The sequence below is a fragment of the Pteronotus mesoamericanus genome, unplaced genomic scaffold (assembly GCF_021234165.1).
Source record: "Pteronotus mesoamericanus isolate MK-2021 breed Mesoamerican mustached bat unplaced genomic scaffold, CSHL_Meso_final contig_2, whole genome shotgun sequence".
Taxonomy (NCBI): domain Eukaryota; kingdom Metazoa; phylum Chordata; class Mammalia; order Chiroptera; family Mormoopidae; genus Pteronotus; species Pteronotus mesoamericanus.
In genome coordinates, this window is record NW_026555084.1 from 10,270,545 (window position 1) to 10,285,011 (window position 14,467).

The following is a 14,467-nucleotide window of genomic DNA, read 5'->3' on the forward strand; positions in this document are numbered from 1 at the left end:
ACTGTGTGCTAACAGCTCATCCATTCGTGCTTCTCAGTCCGCAAAAGGACCCCACGCTCATTCTCTCATTTGATCCCCACTTCAGTTGTGAGGTTCTCTGAGAGGACGGAATCATCATAACCACGATAGCAAGTAACATTTACTGAGTGCTTAACACATGCTAGGCTCTGAGTGCTCCTTGATCTCATTGATTCTTCACAAAATCCTTGGGAGGGGTCCTTGATAATCTGATCATACTTGTCTAAGTTTTCATAGTGATGCATTTGCCTAAGGATGTCAAAGGCATCAAACACTAACACTCTGACTCCTAAAATGCCTGCTCATGAAATCAGCCCCCACCCAAACACTGCTGGCCTGCCTAACACCGTCATCTACACCAACCGCTAGGTCCAGCTGTTGATCGGCATTGGCTGGTCAGCAGCGTAAGACACAGCCTGGCTGCACAGACCTGGGTTCAAATTCTACCCCTGCACCTTACACGATGTGTGAGAGCGGGCAAGTTCCAGCACTCTGGTGGGAATCGTACCTCCCTCAGAAGGGTCGTGATCCTTAGTGAAGCGCTCTGTGGGAAAGCACCCAGCTGTCACATAGTGCTCAGAAACAACATCAGCTTCAGAGCTGCTCTGCTTAACATGGTGGGGCTCTATCAGGAACTGTTCTGGATTGAGCTGGCCCCAAGGGAGTTTGAGCAAAGAACCATGGGATTGTTCCTTCATTCAGTGTTTTTATGAATGCCAACTGTGTGCTTAGGACACCCGTGGGGCCTTCGTGGTCACCGTGTACTCTGAGGGGTGGAACCACAGACAGCTGTCATCGGGGGACAGCGCAGATCACAAGAAGAGATGAACAGAGTCCTGTCGGACTGCAGTCGGGGCAGACTGAACCTTTGGAGACGCACTCGCTGCCTGGTGGTTAAGATGGAGGGCTTGGAGCCAGAGATCAACGTGGACTCTCCCTGCTGTGTGGCCTTGGGCGATTACTTAACCTCTCTGAGACCCTTTCTTCGTATATAAAATGAGGATTAAAAAATATATCTGCCTTGGGATTTTTTGAAGACTTAAAGACAGTTTATGTGAAGCTCTTAGCAATATGTCAGGCCTCTAGTAACGTCAGGCATTAACAAGGTCTTCTTGCTACTGAGCATATTCTATTGACTCTGTTCCCAAAACAGCCTTTCCTACTCTAGAGAGGGCTGTTGAAAACCATTGTAAGGATTTCTTGGAAGCCACACCCTCTAGAGATTAGGGACGGGCTTCCCAGCACTAGGGGGACCAGGGTAATTGTTCCATGTCCCAGGAAGGCTAAGACGCAAGTATAAACACACTCGAAGGTCTTTATTCCTGACCCTGCAGGCCACACTCTATGGGCCCTTAGATTATTGCTATTCTCAAGATCCAACATGTTGCATTGATTTTAGTTACAGTCAGAAATCCACATTCATTAAAAACTTGGGATTTAAGGCTGGAGGTGCAGGAAGCCAGCCTCTTGGTCAGTGGAACCTCAGAGCTCCCAGGCCAGCAAGAGATTGGCCTGGGCTTGGCTGCACTTAAGGCATGGTATGTAAACACCGGGCGCAGGTGTGGAGCTATATAGGGCAGGTGCTGCCCCAGCTTGGGGGCTGAGGATCAAGTCTTCCCTCTTTACAGAGATACTTGGCTTTGTTCCTTCCCTTTCAATGGTCCTGGTACCGGCTCTCACACTCCTGCAGCTAGAAAGAAGGCACGAGGGGAAGGGTATCAATTATCTCTCTCTCCACATGCTCTTGTTTTGTGAACTCCTCTGGCAAAATGTGAGGGGACCAAAGGCAGTCCCCAAAGCAGGTGGTGCTGGAGCATCATGACACCCTGCTTCCCAGGGTGGGCAGCTCATCAGTGGAGTTGAGGGCTTGGTGGCAATTAGGCCAACAGCCAGACTGTACCCACACGTACCAAACCTACACCCCAACTTGGTCACTGAAGTTCAAAGCTGGTCTCACTGGCCAAGCCTCCAAGGCTGGAGCCCAGAAATTACCCGGAGTCCTTTCTGCCTGGGGTCTTGGTTGGGCACCAGAGTAAACACACAAGTTAGCTGGGTTCCCATAGAGTAGGTGGTTGCTTCCTGCCAAGTCCTGACTTTGCGCTTCATTCTCCCCATCTCCCCAAATCACTTTAGTTTACTCCTTGAGGAAAAGAAAAGTACATTCCATCTTCAGCTCTACAGGGTACTTTTAAGAGCAGTGCAACTGCTGTTCTCTGAGGCAAAATGAAACACTGGGTTTGGCCAGCAGAGCTTGGCTGTGAAGCATTTTTGTTGTGGCGGTTGTCACTTCGTTCTGAGTCTGAGATAATTGCCTGAGCATCTCAGTGACTGACTCTTTGGGATGTATATTAAGAGAGAAGGAGCAGACTGGGGTGGAGTCCAAGGGAACAAAGGTGCCAACCTCTGACCTCCGACCTCCAGGCTGGAGTGCTTGGGGAATGGGGCTGGTAAAAGTGTTTCCCTGAGACATCAGGTGACTTTCACAGTCAGAAGGTCAGCTGAGGCCTTGCTTCTGTCTCCAAAGAAGGAGGGGCAAAAGCAGCAAGACAGTTTCATACACTGGCCCTCAGTTGGCTCTGGATGGGGAGGCGTGGTAAACAGCTCTCCGAACCTCAGGGAGCCAGCCTCACATCATTCTCAGGCTAAGGAATGGCGAGTCCACCTCGGGAGAGCCAGAGATGAGAATTTCCTGACAGGCAACATCTCAGGGAAGCTCTTAGACTGTGTGCTACATTCAACAGGTCACATTCTGTCTTCTTCCCAGCAACATAGAGATGGCACCAAGGAAACATGTGGGAAGGGAGGTCCAGGGACCGGCTGGCGACAATGTAAATACGGTGTTTGGTCACTGAGGCTGTGTTTCCAGGAAGTTCTGCCCCCACCACTCACTGGGTAGGGATTTTTCTCCTGGAAGCAGCAATGAGGTATACATGAACGTCTCAGAAAAGAGAGCTCATGGGTCACAGCTGTGTTGCAAATAACCAGGTGGCTCCGCGACTGAGGAGTCGGGCTGTGCCGCAGGGCTCATCTTCTCCCTCATGGATTCTGAGTTTTAAGAATGGATCGTAAATACTTTGGGCTTTCCTTCCTGCGACGGGGTACTGGAGAGTTCTATATTGTCCACAAGGACATTCTTGTCTTCTAGTCTAATGACAGTGGGCTCTGGGGCGGGAGGAGGGGTGGGGTCTTTGTGCATATGCGGCAAGGTCGTCTGGCTCATGTCCAGGTCTTTGAAAGCATGAAGCATGAACACCCCCAGGATGATGGTGACAAAGCCGGAGAGGGTGCCCACAATGTCCACAGCAGACATGCTGTGCCATTCCTTGAAGAGGATGATGGAGGAGGTGACCACGACCGTGGTGAAGAACACGTAGTAGATGGGGAACACCAGGGAGGTGTTGAAGATGTCCAGGGCCCTGTTGAGGAAGTTGACCTGCGTGCTGAGCGAAAGTGCGAGGATGAGGGACAGGATGTAGGGCAGGGGGTGCCGCACGACGGGCAGCCCCTGGAAGAAGTTCTTGATGGTGATGCCCAGACCCTTGACGGCTGACACGGAGAAGGCCCCGATCACAGAGCAGATGGTGATGTAGACGAGGATGTTCCTCTGTCCGTAACGTGGGGCGACGACGAAGATGAGGATGAGGCAGAACACTAGCAGGAGCACAGCGAACACGATGTACCCTTCAGGAGCAGAGGGAGACAGGTTACCCCCCAAGACCACTGTTTGCTCATTTGAACACAAGGCTAATAACAAGACCTTCCACAGAGAGCTTTTTCGTGTAGGATTAAATGAGGTCCTGTATGAGGTAAGACTGAACAGGTCCCCCCAAATTCGTATGTTGAAATTTAACCCCCCGTGTGAGGGGATGAGGAAGTGGGGCCTTGGAGGAGTGATTGGGTCATGAGAGTGGAGCCCTTGTGAATGGGATTAGTGCCCTCATAAGAGGGACCCTAGAGAGCTCCCTCGTCCTCTCCACCAGGTGGGACACAGCAAGATGGTGATCTAAGAATCAGGAAGCAGGCTGTCACCAGACATGCAATCTGCTGGCCCATAGATCATGGTCTTGCAGCCTCCAGAACTGTGAGAAATAAATTTCTGCTGTTTATAAGCCACCCCGTCTACAGTACTCTGTTTTAGCAGCCCGGACTGACTGAGCCAATGCAGATGATGCAGTTGGAACATCCTAAGCACAATAAATGGCATCAATATATCTCAGGCTGTAAGAAGGCTATAAGCGAGTCTCGCCGTCTCCACCTCAGACACTGCGAGCCCAGTCGGCCCTCCCACGTGGTGCAGGCCCCTGCGCTTTCCTGTTCACCAGGGCTTGGCGCCTACCTGTGTCCTTCATCTTGGCAGCCATCTCAATGACAGTGGTGACCTTCTCCTCCTCGGGGGCGTGAATCACCATCACCGTGCTGCCAGCCACGCAGATGGCACAGCCCAGCTTTCCCAGCAGATTCAGACTCTCTCCCAGGAAATACGAGGACAGCAGGGCACTGCAGGTAGGGGCGGGAGGAGGAGCTTAGGCAGCCCGGCCTGGGCAAGGGCTCTTGGAGCCCAGGAGGTCAGGATGCACTCCTCTCTCACGGAGAAGCTTTTCTAGAGCCCCCTGAACTGCTGGAAATAGAAACTCGCTTATGGGAGGGTCACAGTGTGCGCTGGTGGAAGCAGGGACGTTAAATTTCTTTCATTTTCGAGCCTGAAAGTATTCTAAAGCAGAAGCGTTGGAAGAGCCCTTCAAAGCACCCTTGTCTAACTTCCTACCCAATGAGCTCATCTTCTCTTAACATTGCAAACAGACGGCTTTCAGCCTTGGCTTGTATACCTCTGGTGGCAGCAGCTCACCCCTTCACAAGGCCAATGAATGCACTGTAGGTTCATTTTACTTATACACCAAAATTATGGTGCTTTTTACTCATTATTCCTTTTCTATTCCTTGAGCCATGCCGAACAAATCCATTCATTCTTCCTTTTGTATATACTGATATAAACAGGCACGATGACAATTACAGGCAGTGTCTTTGGCCTCTATTGCATAGGAGGTATTATGTTATGAACGTTCCATTTATCATCTCACTAACATCTCACGTCTTTGAGAAATAAAATATGCTATCCTCATTTTGTAGATGAGAAAACTGAGTCTCACAGAGGTTAAAACAAATTGGCAAGGTCATACGACTGGTTAGTTGCCGAGCCAGGATTCAAGCTCCAGTTCTCTCTCATTAGAGAATTCTTGTGACCTCCCTGAGTCTTCTCGAGGCAGAACACCTCCACTTCCTTGCTGTTCCTAGATGACATAATTTCTATTCCCCTCACATCTTCCAGATGAGCCAGCATCGGCGAGGGAAGAAGGGAGGGTAATTGGGCAAGACAGATGTAATCGCTAGGGCGTGCTTTTGTTTCTTTACAAAGTTAGCATTAGTTCAGGGTGAAAATCTGTTATCTGACCTAGGACCCACTTGGAGGCAATTGATGTCCTAGTTCTTCTGAATGTCTCCCACCTCCTCTAAAACTACCAAAACTATTTTACCACATGCCCGTTCAAGAGGGCCTGGTGGCATTAGCATAGGCAGGGGTCTTGCAGTGGAGGGTTCCTGACTCTCCTAACGTCCCAAGAGTGGGAATTTGTAAACTAATCAGCTGTGCAATCATGGTAACACTGCTACATCAGCCAACTGTGCAATGTGAGTCACAGCTCTGTTTGGTTTGGTTTTGATTTGACTGCATAAATATTGCAATATTGTCAAGAAAGTAAACCAAAACAGAGGAAATTATGGATACTGGGTGTGGTGGGGTGGGATTTACCAGGGCTCCAAGGTTCAGCCCATGGGAGCCAGCTTCAAATGGGGCTTCAGACCCCCACAAAGGAGCTATGTTTGTGGCTTGGGAGGAATGGGGCAATGTATCAGTTATTTTTAAAACCAGCAGACGTTTGTAAGGCAATGCAGCATAGTGGTTAAGCACCCCGACTCTGACACTGGACTGCCTGGGTGGGAATCCTGGCCCAGCCTCTTAGGACCTGGGCGACCTTGTCCAAGTTGCTTAACCTCTCTTGGCCTCAGGTTTCCCCTGCTTTCTAATCATCAGGGATGATGTCAGAATAAATGAGTTAATACTGGGATACACTTGGAGCATTTAGCACATAGTAAGCCCCTCATATATGCTAGCCATGGTTATTCTTCAGTGCTAGCCTAACTATGCACTTTCTGTGCACTTTGTCATTTAGTCCCTGTAGCAATGCCTTCTGGTAGGTGTTATTAGCAGCCCCATTTAGCAGATGGGGAAGCTTAGGCGTAGAGTGGTTAAGTGACTTGCACACGGTAATGTAACTACTAAGTGGTAGAGCTAAGGTGAGAACTCGGGGAATGTTTTTCTAGGGATCATGCTTTTCATTCGTAAGCTTCTCCTGTTGGGGCATCAAAACATTGACATGAAACATTCAGACTGGCAGCAGTGGAAGCCCTTCCCACTGGTTTGGGCTTGGCCTGTCCCTCTACTGCCCGGTAGGCCGAGGGGATGCTAGAGCAACTGATAGCAAGCGATTCAAGGACCCAGAGCTCTGAACAGCACGCTCCCTCTTTCGGGTTGCTGGGACTGACCCCACTGGCAGTTACAGACCTCAAGAAACTAAGAATAGGAAGCCCTGGCCAGGTCGCTCAGTTGGTTAAAGCATTGTCCTGATAGCCAAGCTTACGGGTTACTCAACCAATGAATGCATAAATAAGTGGAACAACAAATTGATGTGTTCCTCTCTCTGTCAAATCAATAAATAAAAATTTTAAAAAAGGAAAGAACAAAGGAAGGAGCTAGAGAGAGCAAAAGAGGTGGCAATAACCTTATGAGGACGCTCATGGCTCCCAGGGGTGTGATGACGGTCGCAGGAGCAAATGCGTAGGCCCCGAAGTTGGCAACTTCTCCAGCAGCCACTAGGAAATTAAGGGAGAAGAGAGGCTCCTGTGGCTCCAATGCTCCGCCTCCCGCCCAGATGGATCTGGGCAGAGACAACTTCATTCTGCGTTTGACCATTCGCAGGATCCCAGGCTAGCTTTCGTAAAAACCCTGACCCGTATGCTCTCTCCCTGGAGAACCCGATTAAGGTCAGGCCTAGGTCATCCTGATCAAAGCCTTCCATTTTAAAGGTGGGGAAGCTAGACCCAGAGTTCAAGGTCACATGACATGGTTGTGGGTAGACAGCATCTTATTCTTGAGGTCTCTTGGCTTCTTCTAAGTCTAGGCACAGTTAAGTGTGTCTCAGGGACCCCCAATATTGGTCTGTATCTTTAAGGTAAGTTCTAGAAAGCGTTAATCATCAAGTAAACAGTTGCAGTTATTGATTCTCCAGGTACCGACTGGTCCATAGAGTTATGTTTCCTGAGGAACTGAGGGTGGTCCGCAATAGACAGGCAGGTGGGTTAGAAAGTATGACGTTCTCAAAGGGCCCAATTCTCTCCGTTTGAATTTCTAACTTCCGTTTGCAGACTCCCACAGGGGCCTTTTCTCTCTCTGCTGGTGGAGGACGGCCTGGGTCCGCCCCCAGGAAGCAGATGGTAAATGTGATACCTCCGGCTAAGGCTGGAGCCAAAACATGACGCAGGGCATTATAAATGGAAAGCTGGCTAGTTTTCCATCCAAAAAGAATTAGGGTTTGAAAGCCAGAGGGCTTCTACAGAGCTTCTGCCATGTAGCAGTCCATTAGGCAGTGATATCGCCCATGTTTCAGGGAAAGTGAAGAAGTTACACCTCTGTCATTACCAGCTCTGGGGATCGATGCTTCACGGGCGGAAAAGTGACTTTGGGTTGAGAAAGTGACCTGAGGTACAGGTAAGATGTTCTACCTGCAAAGACTGTCAGGTTTTCTCCCTAAAATCTGGGCCTCATATTCATACTTTGCACACTGGAGACAGAAATGCCCCGGCCACCCTTCCTTTCATCTCTGCCTTTGCTGTCAATAGGTTCACCGTCTTTAGTAGCAAAGTCCCCACTTACTGGTGAGAAATCCAGCCCACCACATGGCATCCTTCAGGTAGCCATAGCCTCCGTCCACTGCAGAAAGACACAAACACAAAGTTAGAGCTCGGCCACACTTTCTCGGGGACCCTGCCTGTCTCGGCCTTCGCTTCACAGTCTCTAAGGGCTCAATCTTTATATGTTAGTTGTGGGTAGTCCTCCGGGCTTGCTTTGGGGTCCTCTCCTAGGTGAGTTCATCCATTCCCCAAGTGTTAGTACCATCTATGTGCTAGGATCCCTATTTCACATGTGTCCCCTGATCTTTTCTTTGGAGCCCAGATGCATATCCAAGTGCGCATCCAACATCTCTTGGATCTCTCACAGGCATCTCAAACTCTGTCCTAAATGGAACTCTTGATTTGCAATGCTCTCCAACCACCCACCCACCAAATGAAATTCAGTAACTGGCAACTCCATGCTCCTAGTTGCTTAATCCAGAAACCAGGGAATCACCCTTGGTTCTTTCCATTCCTCCACCTTCCGCACCAGTCCATCCTGCTGATTCCGCTCCAAAGAGCATCTCATGTGTGTCTACTCCACAGTCACTGCCCAGGTCCAAGGTACTACCATCACTTCTACAACAGCCTCCTCTGGTTATTCTCTCATCCCTTTATAATCTATTCCTTTTATAGCAGCCAGTGGTCTTTTAAAAACATAACAGAGAGTACATCATCCATCCACATGTAGCTGGCCAATGGCTTCCAAATACCCTTAGGATAAAGACCAGAATCCTTCGCAAGCCCAATCACAGCTTTGACCCTGCTCACCTTGCCAAAGGCATCTCCTGCCACTCTTCTTATACAACCTAGCCGCTCAGATGTTCTTTTAGTTCTTCAAAAATGATGAGAACTTAAGAACTCATCATTTCGGCCTTAAGAACTTTGCCCTTGCTTTTCCGTGTCCAGAAGAGTCTCCTTAGCAGTATTTGCCAGAATCTATGCTCACTCTACAGGTCTCTGCTTCAGGGACGCTGCCCTGAGACCTTCCTCCCTGAGCCCTTCTCTCCCTTACTTCCCCTTGGGGTTTTCCTTCATTGCACCCAGCTCTTCTCCTTCCTGACACTTAGCATTTATGTGAATTGACCTATTTACTTGCTGGCATGTCTCCCACTCAAATGGAAGCTCCATGAAGCCAGGCATTGTGTCTGCCTCGTTCACATGGTGGTCTCAGGGTCTGGCCCATAGTCAGTGCTCGGTAGCATTAGCTATGATGGCGATCCTGGCTAGGTTAAAGGCCGTTCTCTTAAAATCCCAACATTGGCATGCCACTTGTTGCGAGGTCACATTTTTCTAAGAAGGTCCTCAGGTTCCTAAAGGAGTTAAAATCTCCCGTAAAAGTTAAGCGCTCTGAAAGCATTGTACTTTAAGGTTTGAAATCTCAGAAGCTATTAAAACAGCAGAAAATTAAGTAGAACAGGTCCAAACTTGAATGCATCATCTCCCCACAAACCTGCTCCTCCTGCATTATTCATTTCCCAAAACAGCGCCTTCATCTCCCCAGTTGCTCAAGTCATAAAGCTGCGTCATCCTTGCCTCGTGTTTTGACCCTCCCCTTGGAGCCTGCCCACACCAAACCCAGTTCTACCTTCACACCAGAACCCCAGCGCTTGTCTCCTTGCCCACTGCTCCTTCCCAGGCCCACACAGAGCTCTGCTGCCTCGCTCCCCTAACTGGTTTTCCACCTTGTCCCCGATCCATCCTCCACCCAGCCACCAAGGACCTCTCATCACAAATCAGACTGTGTCCCTCTCCTGCTGAAAGCCTAAAGTCGCTTACAATTACACTCAAATTCCAAAGCCCAGTTTACGAGACCATCATGATCTGGCCCCAGCGCCCTCTCCTACCCCACCAAGCTCCAGCCACCTCGAACTACATTCACTTTCTATCTATCACTCATGCGCTCTCATCTCTGAGCCTTTGCACATGCTGTTCTTTCTGCCTGGAACACCACGTTTTCCTGGTTCCCCCTTCACCTTGCTATCTCCTCATTATTTAGGGCTCAGCTATTGGATCACTTCTACAGAAAACCTCCCCTAACCCCCAAAGCCCAGGTTTTACAAGCCCCTCCAAAATATTGCCATTGCACCCTAGTGTCCCCACAATAGCACGTTATACACTATGAAACAATTGCCTACTGACTTGCCCATCCCTCTCACTCAATTCAATGCCTCACAAGGGCACTCCGGCCCATGTCTAACATGGCACCTAGCACACAGCAGGCACACAAGAATGCCCATTAAATGACTAAATTCTTTTACGCATGATTCCATTTCTCAAGAATTGTTTCATGGATACACATCTTATTTTCCAAGCAAGCAAATCCCTGTGGGCAGAGACTCAGCAATTCTTTTGTAGCCTGTAAGGGCGCTCAACGTGATAGTAAGTGTCTGGTATTGTTCCAAGCAGAGGTATTTGTATTCCAGTTTTGTAGGGAAGTTGCGCTATGTCTATGATGATACAACTAATAAGAAATACAACCAGGACTAGACCTGGGGTTTCTTCTCCTTGGCCCTGAGACTATCCCTCTCTTCACCCCAATTAGCTGAGCATGAGGTTGTCAGGAAATATTGGATTACAAAGGAAGGGCTCCTATTGGGGGATTGGATTTCCAGCGGGGTGGACAGTGAGCTTTATGTGCCCTTCGAGGCCAGGCTCTCGAACTGCTGCAGTAAGGGGAGGTTCGCAGGGCTGGCGGGGGTTCAGCCACCCAGCACTCCATCTCCATCTGCGCCCCAGAAGCCTACCAGCCCGCGTGGCGCCCGAGGCCACCAGGCGCAGAAGGCCTTTCTTCTTGAGGATGACACTGCTGCCAATGAGAAGGCTGGACAGGAAGGCCAGACCCAGGCCAACGTAGAAGCTGTAGTTCTTCCTGAACCTCTCCTGCCAGCTCTCAGAGGTGACATTGCTGGGTACGTGCGGCGTGAGGTCACCGATAATCTGGCACAGGACTTGCTGGGAGGAGCAGTACAGGGTGATGAGGGAACCTAGATGAGAAGACCGCGGTGAGAAAGGCATGCTGGGGACATTGGCATGCTTTAGAAATATTAGATGGACCACTGTTTCGGACCCCATGCTTCGGCGAGGCGGGGGCTCCTTCCGCACACCGGGCCCCCCACCTAAACACACCGGTTAGCACGCACTGGTGCTTAGGCCAGGCTCGCATGAACTCATTAGATGCTTACAACCGCCTGTCAGGCAAGTGCCGCCTTTAAATCCCATCTCATGGACGTGACTTTGGGGGCCGTGGGAGGCCGTGCACCTTGCCTAAGAAAGCAAATTGCCTCCAGAACTCCAGCATGGAACCGCTCAGCTCTTCCGGTGCCCCAAACAACAGGCAGAGCCCCCGAAGCTCTTAGCGAATCCAACTTCCCGCCCCCATACGCACCCCCCCACCCCCCACCAGCCTCTGGGCTTCCAGCAGCTCAGAATCACACAGGGAGCCTCCCTCCCAGAAGCCTCTTTGCCTACGAATCCCTCACTCCAGCCACAGTGGGGACCCCTCACAGGTAACACGAGACAGTGAGGTCAGAGAGTCCAGAGCCCTTTCTAGGCCTGAGGACGATCAAATAGGAGCGTTCAGTTTGTTGGAACTGACCATGCCCGGGCCTTACTTCTGAGACCTCTGGGGCTGCGGGCAGCGGCGGGGGCCTGTCTTCAGGCCTCAGAGGGACCCCTGTCCCTCTCAGAGCCTGTCTTCGGTTTGCTTTCCGGGCCCTGGAGTCCGTGAGAGCCTGAATCAGTTCCCACCCCAGAGCCAGCCCGCCCTTGCTTGCCCTTCTGACACGAGCACCAGGGACAACAGGACAAACTTGGGAATGAGGGGCAGACCCTCAGGCAAAAACCTAAGCTGTCCACGTTCAAGGAGACGGTGCAAAGCACAGCCAATAACCCTCCAGGGCTAGGACTCCCACGGCCTCCTGCGCTGGGGCTTCCCGTGGGTCTTCCTATGGTAGAAATGGCTCAGTGATCATGTCCCGGGCTGTAGCTGAAAAAATCGGGGCCCTGGTACGTCAGCGGTCGCCTGTCTAAGGCGACACTGCCCGTAACTGGTGGAGCCAGAACCGGACCCACGCCTGCCTAATGCCGAAGCCCATGCTCTTGGCCACTACGCACCCCCGACAAACCCGGCAGCAAGGCAGTGGCGTTTCACTTGGCCCCTTGAGGGTTATGTTAACATATGAATTTGTCACCAACATTTAAAAATCAGGAGACTTCCCATAAAAACGCAGCTTTGGGTTGCCTTAGAAGGCACATCTTCCCACTGCAACCAGTGGTGGCCGTGGAGCAGTGCTGCCCCCCGCCCCCGAAAGATCACGCTCTTCACAATGCCCCACCGTCCCTGCCCAGCTCCCTCCAGTCTTTTTTGTTATATGCTGGGCCCTGGTAGAAGGTCTTTTTCTAACCGTGTCAGAAAGACCCAGCTCCTACATCAAGCATGTAAGCTGGGGCCAGGCCCTTCTCCTAGGACCAAGCTTGCACAAGAAGGGCCCCAAAGTCCAAGGTCAGGCAGGGCTGGCGTTGGAATAACCAGGGCACAGGGTGGCGTCTTGATGGAACTAAATAAGCGCAGCATTGACCTTCTTCCAGGGCACGGATGCACGGAACAGGAGACCTGGAACAGCCCTCTTTCAGCTGGGGAAACTGAGGCCCTGAGAGGGGGAAGTACCAACTTGCGTCACACAAAAACCCAGTGGCAGCTGGGGGTGGAACCCACCAGGGGACACCTATGTATCTTTTACAGTGGCAGCCCTCTCTCTCAGGCATGTGTCACAACTGAGAGAAGATGAAGCAAGCAGCCATCGCGGCCCTTATCCAACTCGTTCTGATTGCTCACTCCTGTTCCTCACCTGAGACAGGAGTCCAACCTGGGGAGTTCCCTGAGCTCAGGAAATGAGCCAGAGCCTGGGAGGACGTGGGCCAAGGAAGGCGACTCCCAAGAGGGAGGTCAAGCCCATTCCCACACCCACCCCCTGCCTTCCTGAAGGTGCATCTCTGGCAGGTGGAACCAAAGGGCCTCCTGTGGTTTGGTTGTTTTGGAGAGGCCTGAAGCACGCAAGGCGCACGGTACCCTCCATTGACTCAAGTTCTCCCACAGTGATAAAAAGGAAAAGAGAGAAGGCTGAGAGCCAAAGGAAACCCAGTTCTGGGAAGGATGTCATCTGACAAGCGGGGTTGGGCTTGAGGATTCCTGCTTCTCTTCCAGAATATGCCGGGACTGTGGAATGTCTTCTTCCCCAGGGGAAGGTGAGGCTGAAAATGAACTGCTTTGTTGGCCAGGAAACCAAAGCCAGCCAATACCCAATAAGCCGGCTTTGAAAGCTTCGCTGGGGAGAGAGAAGTTAAAACAACAGGGGTACCCCACAGGCTGCAGTTCCTGGGTTGTTCTTTCCCCTCTGTCTTTGGTGGACCCCAGGGAGACAGCCAGACCTGGGCAGGTACTAGAATCTGAAGCAGCTACACATAAAATGAAGCCCGGGACCCAACACCTCTAGGCCGACCTGTTGCCACCAAGAATGCCTGCTTCCACCTCCTCCCTACAACATTTGCCTCCTTTTTTCCCCGTGGTCCCCTCAGCTACCCAGCTCCCAAGATGGGGGAAGTCAGCCAGAACCCTGCTCTTTACCAAGACAGGCCTGAGAACCGGGGAACAATTCGTGCTCACCACCATCCCCCGCCCCCTCCCCTAGGTTTTGGGCAGCCTGATAGGAGAAGACGCGAATGAAGGGAGTGATGGGGAAGGAAAGGCGCGCAGTCCCCTGGATCCCCAGCCATCCCGCGGGGCCCCGCTTCCTCCTTCCCCGTCCGCACCCACCGTTCTCGCAGCTGGCATTGCTGGCCAGAGACTCCATGGGGCCCCGGGCGCACGCACCGAACCGCGCGGATGGCGCCCCAGGATCCCGGGCTCCGGAGCAGGTGGCCGAGACTTGTCCCCGGCGTGGCCGGCGTGCGAGAAACCGCCGGGGTCGGGACCCAGGGGTGGGGAGAATGACGCGCCCCAGAGGGGGAGGGTACCCGGGGAGGAGTCACCCGGTGTCTTGGGCAACTCCATGGCCAGCCCCTAACCCCCCACCCCTACCCCCCACCACCCCCTACCCCGCACTGGAGCTGCCTTCAGAGGAGCGCACGCCTTCCCAGGGCGGAGGCGGCGGGGCTGCCCGCGAGGGAGTCACCGCCCCTCGCCCCGGGCAGGCGGCGAGGGGGCGGGACCCCGGGCACCACCCCTTCCCGAGGCCGGGACTGGCACCCAGTTCCCTCTCCAGGGACAGAGTTGATGGGTCCTAGGATGGCCGGAGAAGGGGCAAATTTTTGGCCAAGATGGAAGTGGGACCATGGGGCTGGAAGGAAGGGGACACTGCTGCCAATTGGGGCCCTGTCCTGCCAGGGGCGTCCATGACCCTTTGTTCTTCCCTCCTGCCTGCCTCCCTGGCTTCCTCCCTCCCTC

General features: G+C 52.0%; 1 protein-coding gene across 1 annotated transcript; it reads right to left on the minus strand.

Moving 5' to 3' along the window:
- Positions 1 to 3,070: 3,070 nt before the first annotated feature.
- Positions 3,071 to 14,074, minus strand: NIPAL4 (NIPA like domain containing 4). Its single transcript, XM_054567895.1, has 6 exons — positions 13,838 to 14,074; positions 10,770 to 11,009; positions 8,006 to 8,062; positions 6,855 to 6,945; positions 4,355 to 4,515; positions 3,071 to 3,699 (listed from the first exon to the last, which is right to left on the minus strand). Exons 1-6 carry the CDS (start codon positions 13,872 to 13,874, stop codon positions 3,071 to 3,073), a joined length of 1,215 nt encoding a protein of 404 aa, XP_054423870.1. The 5' UTR covers positions 13,875 to 14,074.
- Positions 14,075 to 14,467: the final 393 nt, after the last annotated feature.